At 40.5% G+C, this 22471-nt stretch overlaps 1 protein-coding gene across 5 annotated transcripts in view; it reads left to right on the top strand.

Moving 5' to 3' along the window:
* DIAPH2 (diaphanous related formin 2) overlaps window positions 1–22471 on the top strand; it is a 352831-nt gene that overhangs the window by 210739 nt on the left and 119621 nt on the right. For all 5 annotated transcript variants that reach the window (XM_070952070.1, XM_070952072.1, XM_070952071.1 and 2 more), the window contains one exon: window positions 16165–16328. In XM_070952070.1, the coding sequence (XP_070808171.1) occupies window positions 16165–16328 (164 nt within the window). The remainder of the gene's footprint in view (window positions 1–16164; window positions 16329–22471) is intronic.

Below are 22471 nucleotides of genomic sequence, written 5' to 3'. Positions count from 1 at the left end.
CTACTAAATTATTTGTAGCTGTATTAGATTCTGTGGGATGTTGTAGCAAAAGAACACCATCAAAAAAAGCAATGTGTAGAGTATTGTCCATGTAAATTAGACCTTAGTGTGAAACTGAAGTAAGTCATTCTGATTTATCTTATAGTAATGGGGTTATTTCTCCATTTTCAACCTTGTATCTTACAATGCTTAAAACATTGGTTTGTGCTAAAGGTTACTCAGACGGACAAACATTATTGTTCCCATGGCAATTTTGTTCTCTTCTTTTGTTCTGCATAATGGCACCTCTTCGTAGGATCTTATTGTTGGTTTAAGAATTAAGTATTATTCCAGGAAAAGGTAACCCTACTTTCTACCGTGCATTCCTTCTGAACAGTAGTTATTGGTTTGAATTGGAAAGTTCTCAATAAAACACCCATTTCAACATTTTCAACCTCACTTAAAGACGTCAAGCTGCCTATGTGTTTTGAGTGAATATAGGGGAGAGATTTACAAATAGTGTAAGGCTCAGCATTGTGTTTATAACCAGTTCTTTCTCTTCGTGTTGACAGATTAAGAGCTAAATTTCATCAACGTTAAATACATTTCGACATTTAACCTGACAATTTTTTTGTCAAAGAATTCAACTTTAAGTCTTTGGAGAGAAATGGTCATTATATTTATCATACGGACTGTAATCCTTTCTCTTTGGTGAGCTGGGCAAAATCTTTCTCTGTCTACTAAGTCTACTAAGGCAGGATGGTCATTTTCAGGGTCAGTTTTGCCACAACCCTTGTCCAGTGGTGAGATTCAGCCGGTTCAGGCCAGTTCGGGCGAACCAGTAGTTAACTTTCTGGCTGGCCCTGCCCCGCCCCTTCCCACCCTGCCCCTTCCAAGAGTCCCCATACGCCACATTTTGGCTCCCAGGTAAGTGCAGGGAGGCCTCCTAGGCCCAAAACAGGGTGCGGGAGGGGGTGGCATGCCGAGTGACTGCCTAGGCCAAAAACGGGGCGTGGGGGGCGTGTGCCCCCGCGGCCCAATATTGCTCCCAGGGGAGTGCAGGAGGCTGAGTGCTGCCTGTCACACCCCCTGGCCACGCCCACCATGGCCCCGCCCACTCATCCGGTCATTAGGGCAGAAAACTAGTTATTAAATTATTTGAATCCCACCATTGCCCTTGTCCACAAAAGAGGGCAATAGCTATTGTCCCTAATTCTATTCCCCGAAACAAATATATCATCATTGCTTGGGTTTTTTTTTTTTTTTTTGCAATTCTTTTTTTCTTCTTCTTCTTCTGTTGATTCCAAAAGCTCCATTTTTAGCGAGTTTAGGGACAGGAAAAGAGACAGGAGCGAGGGGCGGGGGGAAAAAAATCTATCAAGAAAAAATATAGTACATGAGAAAATCAATGTTGACTTGCTTAATAAGAATGGTTAGAGACCCAGTTTGTTGTCTTTCTGTAGTTATTTGCTTTGCCGCTAGATTCTCATTGTTTTTAGTAAACAATTGGTATGGTTTTTCACAATGTTATTCACAATGTTTGTATTTAATTATCGTAGAAGCAATATGCAAACGTAAATCGTAAGACACATATCTATTTGTTTGGCTTGTTTTACCTGTGCATCACTTTCAGTTTTGAACTTTTTCATTTGTTGTTACAGCAGACTTTTTTTTTAATCTAATTTATTCCCTCGGGAAGGTAACCAGACTTCTCTTGTTCTTCCACGATGCCTGGTTTTATTTTATTTTTTGTGTTCATATTCGGGGTTATTTTTTAAATTTGTGTATGGATAGAGATTTTTTTTTAATTGTATCCAGCACTCACTACAAGGAAAATAGGAAATTTCAAAAGAAACTGCTTCAGGATTCCATGTCTGGAACTGAAACAGATAAATCCAGATTTCTATAAGTGGAAGTCAGATTTAATGGAACGTTGGGCATCCAGGTTAAATATCTCAACAGTTTATAAATGGCAAAATAAGAATAGTTTTGATCGTTTGCAAAATGCTGCCCATAAAGTTGCTATTAATTCCTTTATATTAGTTATAGTCACCCATTCCAGTAGTCTCTGGGAAGTTTTCAAAACCTAAAATTGTAAAACTGTTAAGATACAAGGGGGATGAGAAAGCCAACCCTGGTAGCATTTAATGTTGCCATTTTGCGATTTTTAGAGTTAAATGTCAGGAAATAACAGGGAATACTCAGTGAAGGACATCCAATGGTGAAGGCTTCCGGCTAGAAACTGGGAGGTTGTGAGTTCTAGTCCCACCTTAGACACCAAAAGCAGTTTACAGATTAACAGAGTTGGAAGGGACCTTGTAGGTCATCTAGTCCAACCTCCCACCCAAGCAGGAGATCCTACACCATTTCTGACAAATGGCAGTCCAGTCTCTTCTTGAAAGCCTCCAGTGATGAAGCTTCTGTAGGCAACTTCTGTTCCATTGGTTGATTCAGATGTCAGAAAAGTTCTCCTTATTTCCAGGTTGAATCTCTCCTTGATCAGTTTCCATCCATTATTGTCTGGCCTTCAGGTGCCTTGGAAAATAGCTTGACCCCTTCCTCTCTGTGGCATCCCCTCAAATATTGAAACACTGCTATCCTGTCTCCCCTGGTCCTTCTCTTCACTAACTAGCCGTGCCCAGTTCCTGTAACCGTTCATCGTATGTTTTAGTCTCTGGTCCCCTAATCATCCTGGTTGCTCTTCTCTGCACTCTTTCTAGAGTCTCAACATCTTTTTTTATACTGTGATGATGAAAACGGGATGCAGTATTCTAGGTGTGGTCTTACTAAGGCTTTATAGACTGGTATTAGTACCTCCCTTGATCTTGATTGTGCTGTTGTTAGTTGCAAAGTCATGTCTGACCCATCGCGACCCCATGGGCAACGTTCCTCCAGGCCTTCCTGTCCTCTGCCATTCTCTGGAGTCCATTTAAGCTCACACCAACTGCTTCAGTGACTTCCATCCATCCACCTCCTTCTCTGCCGTCCCATTCTTCTTTTGCCCTCAATCGTTCCCAGCATTAGGCTCTTCTCCAGTGAGTCCTTCCTTCTCATTAGGTGGCCAAAGTATTTGAGTTTCCTCTTCAGGATCTGGCCTTCTAAAGAGCAGCCAGGGTTGATCTCCTCTAGGACTGACCGGTTTGATCGCCTTGCAGTCCAAGGGACGCTCAGGAGCCTTCTCCAGGACCATCGTTCAAAGGCCTCAATTCTTTGGTGCTCAGCCTTTCTTGATTGTATCTTGATTGTAGCCCTCTGTTAATGCAGTTGGGCTAGTCTGTCCCAGAACTAAGAAGTAGGCACTGGCAAACGCCTTATGAAGAACCTTGCCAAGAAAACTGGAATAGAATAGAATAGAACAGAATAGAATAGAATAGAATAGAATAGAATAGAATAGAATAGAATAGAATAGAATAGAATAGAATAGAATAGAATAGAATAGAAATTTAATAAAGCATTTTAAGGTGCATAAAGTTTTGAAGAGCCCATCTTGCTTGAGAATAGGGAAGAATCTCTTAATTAAGAATTTAAAAATATGCTTCTTTCCACAAGAAATGTGCCAAAATTCTCCTTTTGATATATTTTCATGTTTGATATGTTTTCATCTAAGCCTTCACGGCATCAACACGGCAGAATTAAACTGCCTATAGTTCTTGTTTTATTTATTTATTTCTTCCTTGAAGGGTGCTGTGTTGCCATATCTGGCTTTATTGTATTCTAGAAATGGAAAAAGATTCTTTGGTGATGAAAAACAATCCTAAAATAAACAAAGCCGTAGCTTACACCAGCGATCTTCTATTCTCTCATCCTGCAGTGCTGATTGTCAAAAGGTCACCAGCCTCTCTTAACATTAAATGAGTTCATGGTACAGACTTATTTTGAAATTTCAGATATGACGTGTAATGTTTTTTTGGAGGAAGATTGGTGTTTCCACTGTTCTGGGCCTTTCTTCAATCTTTTTCCTTGTTATTTGTGGAAGGGCTTTACATATACATCAACTAAATCAATTCAGTCTCTCGCCTCTTATCTTGTAATATTCAAAATCTTGCTTGACTTTATGGGGAAAGGAGGAAAACAGAGGGCAGTGATAATGGGAAGATTATGTTTCCAGACACCCAAATGACTTTTTCTGTCCTTTTGCCTTATGCCGAAAGCCTTTTATTTATTCATTTATTTATTTGGCATGGTATCAGGAAGGAGAAAGGAAACGTATCCCATCCCACTGTATTGTCCTCAAGAGGCGAGAATTAAATTAGTTAAAAATGTTTTCCCTGTGCCCCCAGAAGCGTCAAATGAAATGATACCACCTTGTTTTGCTAGCTGATCCACGATCATTTAGCATGCTTTTTTCTGATCTTGATTTAGAAGTGGCTTCTTGTCCATGATATATGTACTAAGCTGTTCGACGTTGTAGTTCTTTTCTCATATGTAATCTGTGTGAAGTACGTTGTGTCAGTCTCGTAGTAGTGCAGGCAAGGCCGAGTTGCGGTAATGTTTTATTGATCATAGCCATACATTTGTCCTCAAGAATAATCAAAGCCTTGTTGAAAATGTTTGAACCAAACATAATTTCTAATGTTGGATTTTCCCCCTTACCAGAGGGATCCCCTTGTGGAGTACTGTGAAGTCATTACCATGGCAAGTCCACTGTGCTGCACAGTAGAATCCATTTTAATGCAGTACAGTAGAAGCCATTTTAATGCAATAGCTGCCTGCAATTACTGCAAGTTCAAATCTCACCGGGCTCAAGGTTGACTCAGCCTTCCATCCTTTCTAATGTAGATAAAATGAGGACCCAGATTGTGGGGGCAATAAACTGACTTTGTATAAATATACAAAAGTATGAAGGCTATTGCTTAACGCATTGTAAGCTGCCCTGAGTCTTCGGAGAAGGGCGGCATATAAATTATTTTTTTAAAAAAAATGCAGTACAGTAGAAGCCATTTTAAGGCACAACAGGCTGTATCTTAACAAAACACATACTCCAAGGGGTGTGATCTGTCCCCGTCCCCACACACACACACACAGCCAGTCGAGGGTTAAGGAAACACTTTGGAACGCACCCAGTTCTTATCTCCGACTTGGCAGCGATAGACACACCGTCTGCCAAGTTACTTTATTTTCACAACAGACAGATAAGATACGAACGTTCAAGAAAGTCCAAACAGAAATAATATTCCTCCCAGCAGTTCCGGACGAGGCTTTAGTGACTGTCCAAGGTTTTGCTTTGTTCGTCACAAAAGATCCTTGACCACCACTCTCTATTATATAGTCTCTGGGGTGTGGTCTCTGGGGTGTGGTCCAGTGACTCAGTTCTAATCCCTAGCACACCTCCCAAACTGCTGCAAACGTTTATCACGCCTTCGGAGGCGTGCGTCCAGGAATGATGTGTCATTATCACTTTGACTCGAATCAGCTGTCTCCTCTCCCTCGGCCGGCACTTGAGACAATGCCAGAGGGGAGGGGCCTGGAGATGGAGGCCTGGCTGACTCCTCTTCCTCATGCTCGGAGCTTTCTTCCTCCGATGGGACAGGCTCAGAGGGCGGGGCCACAACAGGGTGTTAGGGGTGTCTTACCCCCACAGTATTTCTTTCCAGAAAGTATCTGTGTACCAAGTTTGGTTGAAATTGCTCGAGGCATTCCAGAGTTATGCTGGAACATACACACACATCCATTTTTACATATGTAGAATTATTTGGCAAGGTATCAGGAAAGAGAAAGGAAACATATCCCATCCCATTGTATTGTCCTCAATAGGACACAAATTCCAGCACATTAGAGACATTATCAGAAAGATTAGAAAAATTGCTGGAGCATAAACATCTTGTTCAGTGCTATAATACAGTTTCCAGTTTCAATATAACTTTATGTGATTGAATTCCCAAGGTAGAAGGCAAGGACCATTTCTGGGAAGTCTTGGTACATGAAATATAATACATTTTTTCTTGTTTGAGTGCTTCCTTCATCCATCAGCATATCAGAAGACAAGATGGAAAACAGGATCCAATTTTCAATAGTCCCATTAATTGATGTTTTCAGTGGCTGTAATCTGCGTTGTGATCAAAACAGATATATCTCTCTATTTCAGCAGTCTTTTTTTCCCCCCAAGTTGATATATTTGTATAAGTCAAATGGTTAAGGCACCAGGCCAGAAGGTGGGAGACTATGAGTTCTAGTCCTGCCTCAGCCATGAAAGCCAGTTGGGTTACTTTGGGCCAATCACCAGAAGATAGGGAATTCTAGACCCGCCTTAGGCATGAAAGCCGGTTGGATGACTTTAGGCCAATCACCAAGAGGTATTGAGTTCTAGTCCCGCCTCAGGCCAGTCACTCTCTCTCAGAATATAGCCATGTCCATTGCTTGGTTTTGAATATAAGCTGATCTTCAAATTGCTCAGAACCCACTAAACACAAATCCAAATTTAATAAAAATATTTCCCTTTTGAAAATCTGCCAGTAGATTATTTACGTTAACCTAACATGACAAATCGATTTTGACGTCAGAATTCTAAGAACATTTGAAGAAGATTTTACTTGAAAAATAAAAAAAAATAAAATAAAAACTTGTGGAAGGCATCTAGAAATGATGTTAGACTGTCTGGCTTAATCAAATTACATACCTTGGCCTAAAGTCAAGAGCCTGGGTTGTAATTTCCTTGAAACGTTAGCAGTATAACATGAAGCTTTTCTACTTATTCCAAGCAGACTTCAAATCTACTTTAAGATGAAATAAGTCCCGGCCTGCAGATTTATACCCACACATTTTTAAATAAAGAAAATGGTACTATTAACCATATTTTTTTTCCCCTTACATTGGGAAAATTGCATCGTTACATATCCTTTCTTAGTAGCTGATTTCTATCAATGCAATGTGATAATTAAGTAATTATGACTTTTTCCATCACTGAGCTGTTATCCTAACATCTTGATGCTAATGTCTACAGTTATTATTAGATTTCAGACAGAATATATCTCCCAAAATAAATGTGATATATAATTAACGCTATGCACCAATTTTGTGAGCTTCTTCAATTGCTTGTGAGGAACAATTTGATCTTGCAAAGCACTGTTGCAATACATCACCTGAAAACAGGTGATCACACCAGCCATGGAAACAAAAGCAAATGATGTTTAGAATGGTACCCAAATTGTAGGAAATTGGAAATTGGAAATCCAAGTGAATTCATCCTGGTGATAGACATTCTATTAATATCTCGTTTTAGGTATACATAGAGCCTGCGAGCATAAGATTTTGCGCTTTCTTCCTCTCCTCTTTTACACTGATGGATCCAGACACATGTTGCTTCTAATTTGCATTGACATGTTCATGCAAGTCAGAGGTGCTCAATCATTAGACCGAACCTTAGATAACAATCAGCCTGTGGTGCTGCAGTCTTGTACAATTACAGCGAACTTCAGTTCCGTTCCCACTGCCAAATATGGAAATCAAATTTCCGTGAATTTGCATAGAATTTTCATGATCCGTTCCTCTGGGTCATCATTGTATATATTAATGATAATGTGAACCTGACAGCTCATCAAGTCAAAAACATGATAATTTGAGGAATGCAAAACCATGTTAAGCATGAAGGCTCTTAGCTGACTTTGGGGATTACACTCTGTATGCCAGATATCTGAGTCACATTGGGTTTCTCCTTCTCTGCCACATTTTGTGGTCCTTTAAATCCAGGAAGTTTGTGCGGCAGTAACTTCTTGGATGGAAAACCTCCATTTTTTCTGAAAACTGCCTTTCCAGTCGTCCCTCATGTCGCGTTTATTGCATTCTTATTTTTTCCCGTTCGTGGGTTTTGCAACTACACCACATTGGGAAGAAAATTAAAGGTTTCTTTCCCATAAACTCAAGGTTAGGTTGGCATTACCGTTGACAGTACATTACATGACAGTACATGAGCTGTGGTGGCACAGTGGTTAGAATGCAGTATTGCAGGCTGCTTCTGCTGACTGCCAGGAGTTCGATCCTCACAGGCACAAGGTTGACTCAGCCTTCCGTCCTTCCAACGTGGGTAAAATGAGGACCCAAATTGCTGGCAGCAAGATGTTGACTCTGTAAAACCACTTAGAGAAGGCTGTAAAGCAATGTGAAGCGGTATATCAGTCTATAAATGCTATTATAACACCAGAGTACTTACTCTGAATCTGCAAGCTTGTTTCTTGTTGCTTTGGTTTTGCTTGTCGTGTAGAACATTTGACCTAACAAGCTACATGTGAAGATATTTGCTGTGGAAATTTACAGGTAATCCTTGACTTACAGTCACAGTTGGGAGAAGAATTTCCTTTGCGAAGCAGGGCAGCGGTTAAGCGACTCGTGTCTGATTTTATGACCCTGTTTGGCCACAGTGGTTCAATGAATCACTGCAATTGTTTTAGATGAATCACGCGGTCCTTAATCAAATCCAACTTCTCCGTTTACTATGCATTTTGGAAGCCAGCCGGGAAGTTCCCGAGATACTTCCACCATCAAAAAATAGGTGCCAGTTTTTAATTTTGACACTTGACCATGGGAACGCTGCAATTGATTGTAAGTCACTTTCTTGAGTACTATTGATCTTCACATGGTTGCAAATCAAAGAGCATCTGTGAAGTTGATTGTGAAGTAATATCTACTCGCTGATCCCTTTCAGAGATTTATTAGGTGAAATATGTCAGTCAAATTCTTCTCATGAGGAAGGATTCAGCCGGTTATGTCTGGTTCGGGTGAACCGGTAGCAGCGACTGTGGGAAGCTCTGCCCACCCGGACGTAATGTGTGAGTAGTGCACATGCACGGAAGGCCATGCACATCCGCAGAGGAGGCGCGTGCAAGCGAAGTGAGCACCTGTGCACTCACATTTGCAAGCCAGTAGGGAAGGTAAATGAATCCCACCTCTGGAAGGATCTAAAATGGTATTTTCAGACATAGGGAATACTTCAACAAGAGCAGATAAACCTTGTTTCCTTTCATATCACTATGTCTCTAAACCGCTGGAGTTTCTTTCTTACAAGAAACTGGCCCAAATTTGGACCCAAGCGGCTCAGCAATCACCCCTTCTGCTTTCTTATCTTCTTTGCTTTTGAGAAAGCTTTCTCTGTCCTTTGTCCCTGGGAGAGTTTTATGTCTGCTTTTTGCAGAAGAGTCAATAAGGAAACAAACAGCGGCAACAGTAAGCAATTTGTTACACTGAACAGGAACGTCGAGGGGATGTAGGTAGATCAATGGGGAGCATCTTGGAGGCCCTTTGTATTTCAATTGCCACCAGGGTTTTTTTTTTTTTTGGTTTGTTTGTTTGTTTGTTTTTTGTTTTGTTTTTTTGCAAAATAAAAACCCTCCTGCAAAATTGTGCAATGGTGGCAGATCTCAAGCCTTTTGTCTAGAAATCTCAGTTCCATTGCCCAACTGTTTTTCCAGTTGAAAAGTTCCTGGACATGTTTATGAAGTCACTATGAACTCAGTTCAAAAGAAATCTTTTGTTTAGTTTTCTGAAAGGTTTTTGAGAGCTTATTTTACCTGTCTGGGAGTATTGATTCTTCATTGGCATCAGACCCTCAGACTGAGAGGGTCTTTCTTGTTTTTGTTTAAAAAAAAATAAAAAAAAAATAAAGCTAGATGGAGATGTGGGAAATCTGGCAAAAAAAAAACAACGTTGTGGAAGTCAAAATACTAGTGATGGGCAGGTTTATGGGGAATGATATTGTGGATGATGCTTTTGTGTACATTATGCGAGGACAGTCATTTTGGTCTGTGGTACTCAAACATCAGCTCAACAGCTTCATCTCTGGTTTTCTCTCTCTGAGCTTGGTTGTTTTCTTGAAGATGTTTCATTACCCAGTCTTGGTAACGTCATAAGCACTGATGATGTTACCTACCGTATTTTTCGGAGTATAAGACGCAGCTTAGTTTTTGGGGAGGAAAATAGGGAGAAAAAAATCTGCCCATCTGGCTAGCATCCTTAGTCTGGTCAGCTTCTCTCTCTCTTCTCTCCTCTCTTCTCTCTCTTGTCTCTCTCCCTCTCCCCCCAGCTTACCTCACAATCTTGTGAAGAAAATAGGAGATTGGAGAATAATATATGTCATATTGAGGTCTACAAGAAAAATATAGAATAAAAATCAGTTACCATATTTTTTGGAGTATAAGATGCTCCGGAGTATAAGACGCAGCTTAGTTTTTGGGAAGGAAAATAAGAAAAAAAAAAATCTGCCTCTGCCTACCAACATCCATCAGTATTCATCTGGCTAGCGTCCTGTCAGTGTGTGAGAGAGTTGAGGGCTGTTTGGAAACTGAAACAGTATTTGCTGTGTGAGCAACAAGGAGACAGTCTGGAGCCTGGGCATGGCTTAGCTCTGCAGCTCTGTGCTGAGCTCTAAACTAGTCTGCTGCTCAAAACTGAAACTCTTCTCCTCTGCTTGTGTTTTGCTTGTATTTACTACCATGTTGGAAAACCTGTTTTTGGTATTGTATATTTACTTCATGTGTTATATTATATATAAAGAGAAGTTATTGAATCCTGCTAAATCTGTTACTTGTGTGTGCTTTTTGGATGTGATTGCTGCTGCAAACTCTGGCACGTCCTTGCAGCAAATAGCAAACAGCCAGGTCAGCTTCAGCATATTATTGCAGCCTGATTCAGCACGAGCAGCTGATTGGCGGGTGGATCGGCCTCCCGGAATACCCCCAATCAGCTGTTTCAGGCTGCAGGGATTGCCACAGACCATTGCCGCCTCCATGCCTCACGTTTTTGGCTCCATTCGGTATATAAGACACACCAAAATTTTAATCCTCTTTTGGTGGGTGGGGGGGAAGTGTTTCTTATACTCCAAAAAATATGGTAAGCTGTGGCTGGATATGTTGCTGAAATTAAGCAAGCACATTATTGCTTAGTGTGAGTTATCCTGATCTGTGTATATGTTTCTGAGGGAGGTCCCTTCAAAGCAGCAATATGCATGAATATGAACGGCATTCAAAATGTTGAATTGTTGATCTATTTATGGTGCATTTATACATTGTTGATGTCCATGAAAGAAAGAAAAAGTTGCCAAGGACATTTCGTGCACGCATGGCCATTCCCCCCCCCCTCCCGCCCCCAGCATCTCTTATTTTCACCCACTTCTCTTCTTCCCTCCTTGTTTTTTTTTCGAGCTAGAAAAGTTGATGGTTAGAAAGGTGAGGGGCTTCTACGATGAAGGAAGTCAATGGTATTGTGAAGTGACATCGCCTTCTTTTTTTTAACGGTGCTGCCGCTACGTTATTTTCCATTTCTGCCAACGTGTGTCCGATTCATATTCATATCCGTGTTCATTAAGGGGAGAAATGGAACAGGGAGGATTCTTTGGAAACAACAGCTTCCAAAGAACATTACAATACGAAGAATAAAACTTCAATTATTATTATTTTTTTTTACACGTCCAGTGTAAATCAGTTATGTTGGCTGTGCTCTGGAAGCTATTCAAGTTCTGCTTTCCTTTTCATTTCTGTGTCAATTTATTCCGTCAGATTGGTTGACTTTCCTTTGTATCCCACGCTGGCATAGAGTGGGCCGCTGTTTTGAAGGACATAGCATATTTATCCTCACATTTTTCCATTCTTCTCTTGAGCATTGGTGCATTGATAGAGATGGGGCTTTTTCTTTCAGGTATTTAATTTAGGAACCAGAATAGTTTCCAGGGGGTTTCTTAAGTTGTCTTCTTCTTCAAAAGTCTCCCAAATGCAAGACAACAATTCTTCATCGCTGAATTCATTCAACTCTGTCACATTCAGGACAAAAACCATGTTGGTTTTGTTTTTAAGAATGAGAGGGTCTTTTTGAGCACTTGCCTGCAAATCAGCTCTGAAGGTATTTAAGTACACAAAGGTTTTTGAATGGAATATTGAATGTTACTGACTATTACTGTAAGGACAAATAATCCTTTTATTTGTAATCCAGAGGAGTTTTGCAAAGAAAGAGTGAGAGGAATCCTCAAACAAGAAGAACATTGAGCTGACTATAAAGAGACTTGAAAACTATCATTTTTGTTGAAGGAGGCGTTATAAAGTACTCACTGAAAGTGTATCCTAAGTTTAGTACTTAGGATATTTCTTATTTTCTTAGTTCCAATTTGTAAACAGTTGCTCATAGGTAGAAAGGATGCATTTGTATACATAGTAAAAAATAGTAATGCATATTTAAATTACCGTATTTTTCGGAGTAGAAGACACACTTTCCCCCCCCCTAAAAATGGGTGAAAATTTAGGTGTGTCTTATAGACCAAATATGGATATTTTTGGCCTCCTGAACTCTCTGTGTGTTGCATTTTCGCCCTCCCCGGCCCCCAGAAGCACTCTACAGGCCGAAAATGGGCACATTTTTGGCGAAAACAAGCCATGCAGAATAGAATAAAAACTTTATTACAGTCATCAACCAGCAATAGACATACAATAAATTAAAAATAATACTGACATTAATCATGAATAATAACATCCCTGTTATGAAAATACATGATCTCAAACCGTTAGGGTCACTCCCTAATTTACATGAGTGGAGAGCCGATAAGTATGTGAGTAAATGTATTTTTCCAATAATTGTTATAGAAATCTCCAAAAAATTGGCACCAGTTGACAACTATAATTCTGTAACCATTTTTTTTTTCCTTGTGGACATGGCAGTGACACAGAATTTTGCCACTGCACACGTGATAGCCGGATTTGAGTCTTGGAGGAGAAAGCCTACATAAAAGTCGTCTGTCCTCCCTGGCAATCTCTCTAGTAAGGGCAGAATATATATTGACCTACATACTCTGTATAACTCACAGTACAAATGGGCCGTGCAAAGCACTGCAGAGTGTCAGCCCCTCAAGCTGCACTTTGTTCAGGGCTGACATAGAGAAGAAGGGGGAGCATCTGGCAAGAGACCATTTGACACTTCACCCAGTTAATTCACTGGAGAGATTATTCCCTAGGAGATGAGATGGGAGGGGGGAAATTCCTGTGAGCTTAGTTAGTAGATAGGAGTAGAATGTCTTGGAAGATGGCCAATCAGAACAGGAGAGCAAGCCAGGAAGGGAAGGGATTTGGAGCAGGAACTCATTGCTGGCTACAATGAGTTTTGGAACAGAATGTCATGCTAATAAATGAATGGGTTTTCATAAAGAACTTGGCTGAAATGCGATTTATTTTGAGACGATTTCGAACCTTGACACAGAGTGCTTCTGGGGGCCTGGGAGGGCGAAAATCCGATGCGTGGAGGCCAAAAGCTATTTTTTTTCCTTGTTTTACTTCTGTAAATTTAAATGCATCTTATAGTCCGATGCGTCTTATAGTCTGAAAAATATGGTAGCATCAATTAGCCCTTTAAGGTGGTTTAGACAAGGAGCACCACCATTAACAGTAACTCTATCTTTACTGTAAAGTTACATTAACAAAACTTTGCAAATCTGAAAGTACTCCTGCCCCTAACTTCTACCCTCCCAAAAACTAGGGAGTGCCTTTTCTGAAATTCTTTCTTTTATCATTCCTCCTTCAGACTCAAAGGTTTATCCAACTGTCTAGGCTACAGTTTTTCCTCCTGCCTCCCATTTCCACGTATAATTATAATACCATAAAAACATTCTGCCAATGCCTATGTCAGGGTTCTAAGTAACACCCCCAATGAATGAAAACTCCAAGGCTTGAAGTTCCTCAAAGTTCCATTTTATTAGAGTTGTCATATTGGTACATCTGGGAAAACCTGAATCTGAAAGCTCCCAGGTTTTCCCCACCCAAAGGAAAGTCCAAGACCCTGCCCAGCACCCACATGTCCATCACATGGTCCAATGAAGACACCATCCCAACTGGAGATGCCTCCACTTCCAGCCGTCCACGTACAGGGCAAGATGTCCTTGACTCCCTGAGAAAGGAATGTTATTATGACTATATATCACCCACGCTCCACACAATTCCCCCCCTCCCGGTTTCTCACAGTAGTAAATGTGGCAGGTCTGAAGGCCCAATACAAAAGATGGCTTCCAGGCCTGACAGCCTGTTCACTCAGATATTCGCTCAAACACGATTTGATCAAGGAAGTGTAAACTTTTGCATGCAACTGTTGATTGGGGTTGAGTGGAAGAGCTAGGAAAAGTACGACTTGTCCTCTAAATGCCTCATGTGTCATAGACCAGGGATCTCCAACCTTGGCAACTTTAAGACTTGTGGACTTCAACTCCCAGAGTTCCTCAGCCAGCTTTGCTTTGCTGGCTGAGGAACTCTGGGAGTTGAAGTCCACAAGTCTTAAAGTTGCCAAGGTTGGAGACTCCTGACTTAGACTGAATAGCCAACTGTTCATTCCAAGGCTCTCTGCAACTTTATTGGCTGGGGGTGTGGGGGGGACTAATTTGTGGATCCCGAATTGTCTGTTGACCATAGATCTGAATCTAGCATGGATGTATTTGTGAATGTTTCTATCTGTACTATAAACGGATTGATTTTTTTCAATCTTTCTCCATTTTGTTAGAATAATGGAGGTTAAAAAAACTCATGATGGAAGCTATAACAACATGACAACTGTCCCTTTTTTTACATGTGTCATGTATGACCTGGTTATTCTGCTGGAATGGGGCAGTAGCAAAGCTGACTTAGCATAGAGGAGAACATGCATTGAGCGTTGATAGAAAAACACCATTGCCACGTTTAACAGCAAGGTTGACTCAGTCTTCCATCCTTCTGAGATCAGTAAAATGAGGACCCAGATTGTTGGGGGCAATATGCTGACTCTGTAAACCACTTAGAGAGGATTGTAAAGCACTGTGAAGCGGTATACAAGTCTAAGTGTTACGGCTATTGCCCTTCCTTCCTTCCTTCTTGGTTACAATGCAGTACTGCAGGCTAACTCTGCCCACTGCCAGCAGTTCGATTCCCACCTGTTCAAGGTTGACTCAGCCTTCCATCCTTCCAAGGTGAGCAAAATGAGGATCCAAATTGTTGGGGGCAATATGCTGATTCTGTAAACCGCTTAGAGAGGGACTGTAAAGCACTGTAGTATATAAGTCTAAATGCTATTGCTATTGCTATCACACTATTTGCTAAAGAACAAAGGTTACTAATCTCTTCTTCCTCTTCTTTTTGTCATTAGAAAAAAAATTAATGAAGCATTTATTGAATTTGAAGTAGAAGAATGAAAAGGTATGACTTAATTATTCCCTTAATAAAATGTTAACCTTTATTTGCATTTGCATTGTTCTTGTCGTTTAACTTCTGTAGGAAATTGCTTCCTTCCACTTCAGGTGACAATTATGTAATTTGTAACTAAAATTGTTATGAAGGTCAAGTAGATCTTGGGTTAATTTTCAAGCCCTCTTCAGTTTTTGTTTTCTGAGGAGTTTTTTGGTTTTTTTTTTAAGTACAGTATGTTCACTGTGCTGCAATCACGGCACTTGGAGAAATATTATTTTTGTTCTCTGCTTAACGTTAGTTTATTAAAAACAAAAGTGCAGTAATACACAAGCAATAGCATAGCAGAAGTTCCAACATACAGTGGCATACACAATCACAAACACAGAGAGAAAGTAATTCTGTAAACTACTGCTCAGGCTTTTTTGTTTAAATGTTGTTAGGAGGTTTAGATTCTTACAACATTTTAACTATATGCCCATTGTGACTTTTCATATGAGTTTCTCAGACTATTCTTAATGCATCTCCAGAATAGCAAAGAGACAGTTTTATTGGATTAGGAGTTATGTAGCTTCTCAAAACTATATTTGCAATGTATGTGTCATGCCAATTCTAAGGATGCCTTATGTTAATAATTTATGTTTTATTGGGATTTATTCTGGGTAGAATTATTTGCTTTGTGTGAGCTCACTCCTTTTTACTTTATCGTATTTTTATGATTCTGCATTTGCTGAATCCTAAAATACAGCATCCCGTCAGAATTCTGTCTCCAATTTCACAGACGCTTTCCGCTCACAAATGTTGTTCCATGTCATTTCTGATGGGATATAATGCTAACTGTTTTCTTTGCTTCAAAACTCCAGCATCCTAGTCACAGATTGCTCGAGATTAGGAACTCGAGCAAACAGCTGATTTATTTCAGCAACCAGCAGTTGTACATGAGCGAACTTGAATCGAGCAATCTTAAGCTTGCTAAAATATGGAACATTTTTTCTATCAAATATCGGTAAAGGAGAAATTAGAGAATAGGATTGGTTGTGTTATTCGTTCAAGCTTCCTTAACCATAAGAACACAGTTTTGCCAAGAGTGCCAGAGAACAATACGAAAAGTTATCAAACATGCATAACAACATGATCAAGCTGTATGATAATTTGGGAGACTATTATACTTTTGATTCCAAATCTGTGACCATTGAGGAATTCTTTGGAGATCTAAGTGCATTCCGGACATTATTTTTGGTAAGTAGAGATTCATCACTCCTTATGCCGATAAATATATCGGCATAAATATATCGGTTCTTTCTAGAATATTGTCCAGTGTCTCAACAAATTCTCTTGATTAGCATTTCTTTCCAATCCTTGAAGGAAACGGATCACTAATATGCACATAGCAAATTCAGCTTGCCATTCAATATTCTGCTTTATTCCATCCTTTTTCTGCTCTTAAGATCTGGAATTTATATATCATTATTTGTTATATTTCAGTGTGTGAAATATTGGTGAAAATGCGCTGCAAAATCTTTATGGGGAAAACACTTTTTGATTGTGTAAAATCCATACAAGAATTCTGTGATAGGGAAGTGGTGCTGGATTAATCAGTTATATCTTCTCTGGGCTATTTAAAGTATGAGCACGTTTAATTGGGATTTCAGTAGGATTTGGTATTGATGTCTTTTCTCCACATTTTTCTCACTTGTGTATGAAATTTGCAAATCGCTAGATATTCTGAGTGGCAAAATCAACCACAATCACACACATACACACAAAAGTTATTTCTAACCCCAGCATATACTGTTCTGTTTAGAGATATTTAATTTTCAGAAATTATTTTGCAGGAATAGTTAAGGTGGAGCAAATAACTACTTGCAGAATTTAAATCACTCTTCCCTTTTTTTTTTTTTTTAAAAAAAGGGGGGATTACTCCAGTTAACAATTTCCAATGATTATTATCCCCCCCCAGTTCTTGCTAATCATGACATATTCAATGCTGTTCATAATAGTTCTTACTCTTAGAAATAGCTTTTCATTGAAGATGTGCTTCTAAAAGATAGTGTCAGGAATGTTATTTTTTTCCCCTCACTTAATGTGGTTCATCCAACAATGAGTTGACTTTTGTAACGATCAAAGAAGTTCAAGGATCATATAATAGCTTCGTTTAGTAACTTTTGACCCTGTTTTCTACTCTAACAGCAAAGCAGAATGCAAGAGAAAATAGTTGAGCCATTTTTCCAGCATATATTTATAGATTGAAATGAAAGATACTGACATAGCGACCACTGTTTCTCTTTGCTCACTATGTGAAATAATTTCCCACTTTTCAAAGAGGGAAATATTTGGCGGCTCCCTAGGTGGCTCAGTGGCTAAGACGCTGAGCTTGTGGATTGGAAAGGTCAGCGGTTTGAATCCCTAGTATAAGTCTCCTGCGTGAGCAGGGAGTTGGACTAAATGACCTCCAAGGTCCCTTCCAACTCTGTTACTGTTACTTCGAGGAAAGGAAGGACTAGCTTAAAAGCCTAGAGCAGGGGTATCAAACTCAAACAAAGCTGTTACAGAATCTGGAAGTCCTGCTAGAAATACTTCGAAACTTCCTCCCAGGGGAGAGTGACAGAATAGACTGTGAAGTGGTTCTGTGGGGTCTCTAACAATGCTTTGAGCTCTAAGTACATAGTGTTTATAAGCGAGCTTCCTATGATCTTCTCGGCTGTCCTTACCACTCTCTGTAGGGACTTTCTAACTGAGGCACTGCTGCCACCAAACCAAACAGTGATGTAGTTTGTTAATAAGCTCTCAGTTGTGCCTCTGTAAAAAGTGGACAGGACAGGAGGAGAAAGATACGTTCCCAGGTCTGGATACTGATGACAGTGGAATTAAATTAAATTCAATGCAATATTGAGAGTCTTCTATGTACAGGTGATCCTTGACTTACAACAGTTTACTTACTTACCATTCAAAGTTACGACGACACGGGGAAAAAAAGCGACTTATGACCGTTTTTTCACCCTTACGACTGAGGCAGCATCCCCCCCATGGTCGTGTGATCAAAATTCAGATGCTTGGCAACTGATTCACATTTATGACGGTTGCAATGTTCCGGGCTCAGGTGATCAACCTTTGCGACCTACTCATAAGCAAAGTCAGTTGGGAAACCAAATCCATTTAACAACCGTGTTATTAACTTAACAATTGCAGCGATTCACTTAACAATTGTGGCAAAAAAAGGGTTCATAAAATAGGGCGATTTCACTTAACAAATGCTTCCCTTAGCAACAGAAATCTTGGGCTCAATTATGGTGGTAAGTCCAGGACTACTGTTATTGAGATGAGCGAACATAACATTCCCCTTGTAGGTGAAATTAATCCATTAGTACAGAGCTGTCAAACTCAAGGCCCACGGGCCAGATGTGCTTAAATCTGGCCTATGGGGCCGGCCTGGAAATAGCAAAGGACTGGCCCACTGTGTCTCTGGTGGTCAAATGGGGTGGGGGTATAAAAAGCAAAGGATTGGCCCCCACACACCCCATTTTGGCCAGCAGAGTGCTGCAGGAGGCTGTCTAGGCTGAAAACGGTGCACAGGGGCTGCGCCTGGCCCCCCACGAACCATTTTGGCTGGCAGGGTCCTGCAGGAGGCATCCGTCCATCTCCCACCCACCCCCATCCGGCCCACGGAGGAGAACTACAATGATGATCCGGCCATCAAAGAAATCCAGTTTTACACCCCTGCATTAGTAGAAGCCCATGACACAACAAAGCAAAAGAACTCATCATGCAAATCCTATGTTCTTCCTTTTATTCCACACCATAATTAGGATTCTAAGATTTAATCTGGACGTATTAGGTAGCCCACCACCACCACCACTCCATCTCCCTGTTTTGCTTTCTTCCTCTTTAAATTGGGCTCTTGCAGATGTTATTCCCACCGGCTGCCTCTGGGTTGTTGTAATTAACTGCATCATGGAGGAAGGGATGGAAAAAGACATATGCTCCAGAATACGATGCTTGCCTTGAGGGACTATTCAAACTGCCTAGAATTATCAGGGCTGCTCAGCGACTTGCCATTGCTTTTAGCACACAGAAGCCTACTGCCAGCAGCAACCTTTAATCTGTTAAGTAACTATCAACAGTTGGTGTGCACCACAAAACAGTTCCCAACTTTACTACATTCATTTTTAATTTTATTGTTGACTCCTAAATAACAATACTGAGTGAGTGAGAGAGAGAGAGAGACAGAGAGAGAATGAGAGAGAGAGAAAACGAGAGAGGGAAAATGAAAGAGAGAGAAAAAATTAGAAACAGAGAGAGAACAAGAGAGGGAGGGAGAGAACAAGAAGGAGGGAGAGAGGGAGGGAGAGATAGAACGAGGGAGAGAGGGAGAGAGAGAACAAAAGAGGGACTGAGAGACTGAGAGAGAACAAGAGGGAAGGAGAGAGAGAGAACAAGAGAGGGACTGAGGGACTGAGAGAGAACAAGAGGGAGGGAGGGAGAGGGAAACAGAACAAGGGAGGGAGAGGGAGAGAGAACAGGAGAGGGAGGGAGAACAAGAATAAGAGAAAAAATGAGGGAGGGGGAGGGAGGGGGGAGGGAGAGAAAGAATGAGAGAAAAGGGAGGGAGAGAGGGACTGAGAGAGAACAAGAGGGAGGGAGAGGGAGATAGAACAAGGGAGGGGGAGAGAGAACAAGAGTGGGACAGAGAGGGACTGAGAGAACAAGAGGGAGGGAGGGAGATAGAACAAGGGAGGGAGAGAGAGGGAGAGAGGAAACAAGAGAGGGAGGGAGAGGGAGAACAAGAGAAAGAAAAGAGGGGGAGGGAGGGAGGGATGGGAGAGAATGAGAGAAAAGAAGGGAGGGAGGGAGAGGGAGAGAACGAGAGAGTGAGAGAGAACAAGAGGGAGGGAGAGAGAGAACAAAAGAGAGGGAGAGAGAGAGAACGAGAGAAAACAGGGAGAGGGCGAGAGAGAACAAGGAAGCTAATATTTTAAACAGTAAATTTAAATTTACTGTTTCTACTTGTATTTTTACAGGTCTGAAATAATAATATGAATGTATTGTTGATGAATAATGCTTACAATGCAGTAGGTGTACTGCATTTTGTTTACCTACAAAACTAAACTGACATCAAAGTTGTGATGGTAAAGATTTATGTAAGCTAATGATACAAAGAGATGGTATATGTCTACAGACTAGATTAATTCCCCTTACAAGCTTGTTACCATTCTGTTAGTGTATTGAAAGCCTAAGGAAGGACCTGGATGATTATAACAATCTTGTTTCTCTGTTTGTTATCACCCACTTGTAAATTTTAACTCGGTTTACTAATATGTTAGCACGGTGTCCTGTTTCTATCTTGTGCACATAACTTATTTTCTACAAAGAAGGATAGTTTTATTTATGGAGGAAGGACACCTGTGTTTGCACTAAACATATTTTATGTGAAGTTAGATGTTACGGAAGACAAATGCTACTCAACTTTCATGATGATTAGTTGAAAACTAATGCATAATCTATTTCTCTGTTTGCTATTCCCAAAGTATGTCTTTATGTCTAAATAAGTGAAGAATGAATGAATGAATGAATGAATGAATGAATGAATGAATGAATGAATGAGATCAGTATCAGAGAATGATAAATTTTAGGTAACAGTAAATTTAAATTTCCTGTTTAAAATATTAGCTTTAATGCAGGGATGAAATGTAATAAAAGCTACCGGTTCGGGCAAACCGATAGTTAAAAAAAAGCTACCAGTTCGTCTGAATCGGTATTTCCGACAATCAGCTGTGCCGCGCGATTTAGATTCGCTAGGAAACAGTTCTAGCGAATCTAAATTGCGCGGCACAGCTGTTCCCCCCGCTCACTGTTTTACTTACCTTCTTAAGCCTCCTTTTTCTGCATGAAGCACGTGTTTGGTGTGCTCTGCGTATGTGCGTGCACACAGCGTGCGTTCGATGCGGAGTGTGCATGCACGCTCAGTGTGCGTTTGACACACACTGTGCACGCACACACGCAGCATGCGTGGGTAGTGAACCCGTGGCAAACCACGGAGGATTTCACTACTTTGTAGGAGAATTAAAGGTTGTCTAATTAGATATAATAAAGGATTTTAGAGATGCTGCACCATCCTAGATCAATTGAAAGGTTTGTCACCAGTGGCCCTTTGGGCGTTAGCAAAAGCATGGAAACCACTGAAGTTTTTGTTCTTTTTTTTTTCAAAATTAGAAGAAGGTTAACTACCGTTCTTTTGAGGACAGCATGAAAACAAGAACATAAACTGTATATCCGTTTGGGTCTTCCATTTCCTCTCATAGGTGAACTTCCAAAGAAATGTTCTCTTTCAATAAGTTATTTTCATGCTTTTAGTAAACATCAAGAAGAAAGGAAAGTATAAAGCTAGCTGGGTGGATCTTACAGGTTCAGACCTTTTTCCCAGTTCCTTTCTCCTTTGTTGCTGCTATAGATTAACATGAAAAGGTTTTCTGCCTTTGGGACTTGCTATTTAGGAAGAAAAACAAAGTTATGTGGTGCCCTTGAATTGTTTATTTACTTGCCTTTCTTCCACTACTTTGGAATTTTATCTGAGAGTTATACTTTCTTGTATTTCAAGCAAACTTCGAATGGTAATTTGATCTCCTTTGTAAGATTTTTTTTTCTCCCCTCCACCTCAGTTTCGCACTTCATGGACTGTATGATCTTTATTTTAAGGGGAGACATTTCTATAAGTTAGAACCTGCAACACAGTACATTATGGGAAATAATACCAGCAAACCTTTTTTTAAAAAAATAAAAATAAAATAAACACTAAAATGGGCCACAGCATGAAAGAATATCCCTGCGTTGAAATTTCATCGGGTGTCAAGGGTGCTGACCAGAAGTGGGTTTCAGCAGGTTCTGACTAGTTCTGGAGAACTGGTAGCGGAAATTTTGAGTAGTTCGGAGAACCAGTAGAAAAAATTCTGACTGGCCCCGCCCCCATCTATTCTCTGCCTCCCAAGTTCCATCTGATCGGGAAGAAATGGAGATTTTACAGTATCCTTCCCCTGCCACGCCCACCAAGCCATGCCACGCCCACCAAGCCACACCCACAGAACCGGTAGTAAAAAAAAAATTGAAACCCAGCAGTAGGAAGCAAGCAATGACAAATCACTTCCAATATCTTGCCAAGAAAACTTCAGCAACTTGTCCAGGGAGTCATCATGAGTCAACACTATCTTGAAGGCATACACATAATGGATGGAAACTGATCAAGGAGAGATTCAACCTAGAAATAAAGAGAACTTTTCTGACAGTGAGAACAATCAACCAATGGAACAGAAGTTGCCTTCGGAAGTTGTGGGAGCTTCATCACTGGAAGCTTTCAAGAAGAAATTGGACTACCATCTGTTCGGACCTAG

This window comes from Pituophis catenifer, unplaced genomic scaffold (genome assembly GCF_029215685.1).
Source record: "Pituophis catenifer annectens isolate HBS135680 unplaced genomic scaffold, rPitCat1.0.hap2 SCAF_11, whole genome shotgun sequence".
Taxonomy (NCBI): Eukaryota; Metazoa; Chordata; class Lepidosauria; order Squamata; family Colubridae; genus Pituophis; species Pituophis catenifer.
The sequence above is the reverse complement of the archived record's forward strand: the minus strand, read 5'-3'. Positions and strand labels throughout refer to the sequence as shown.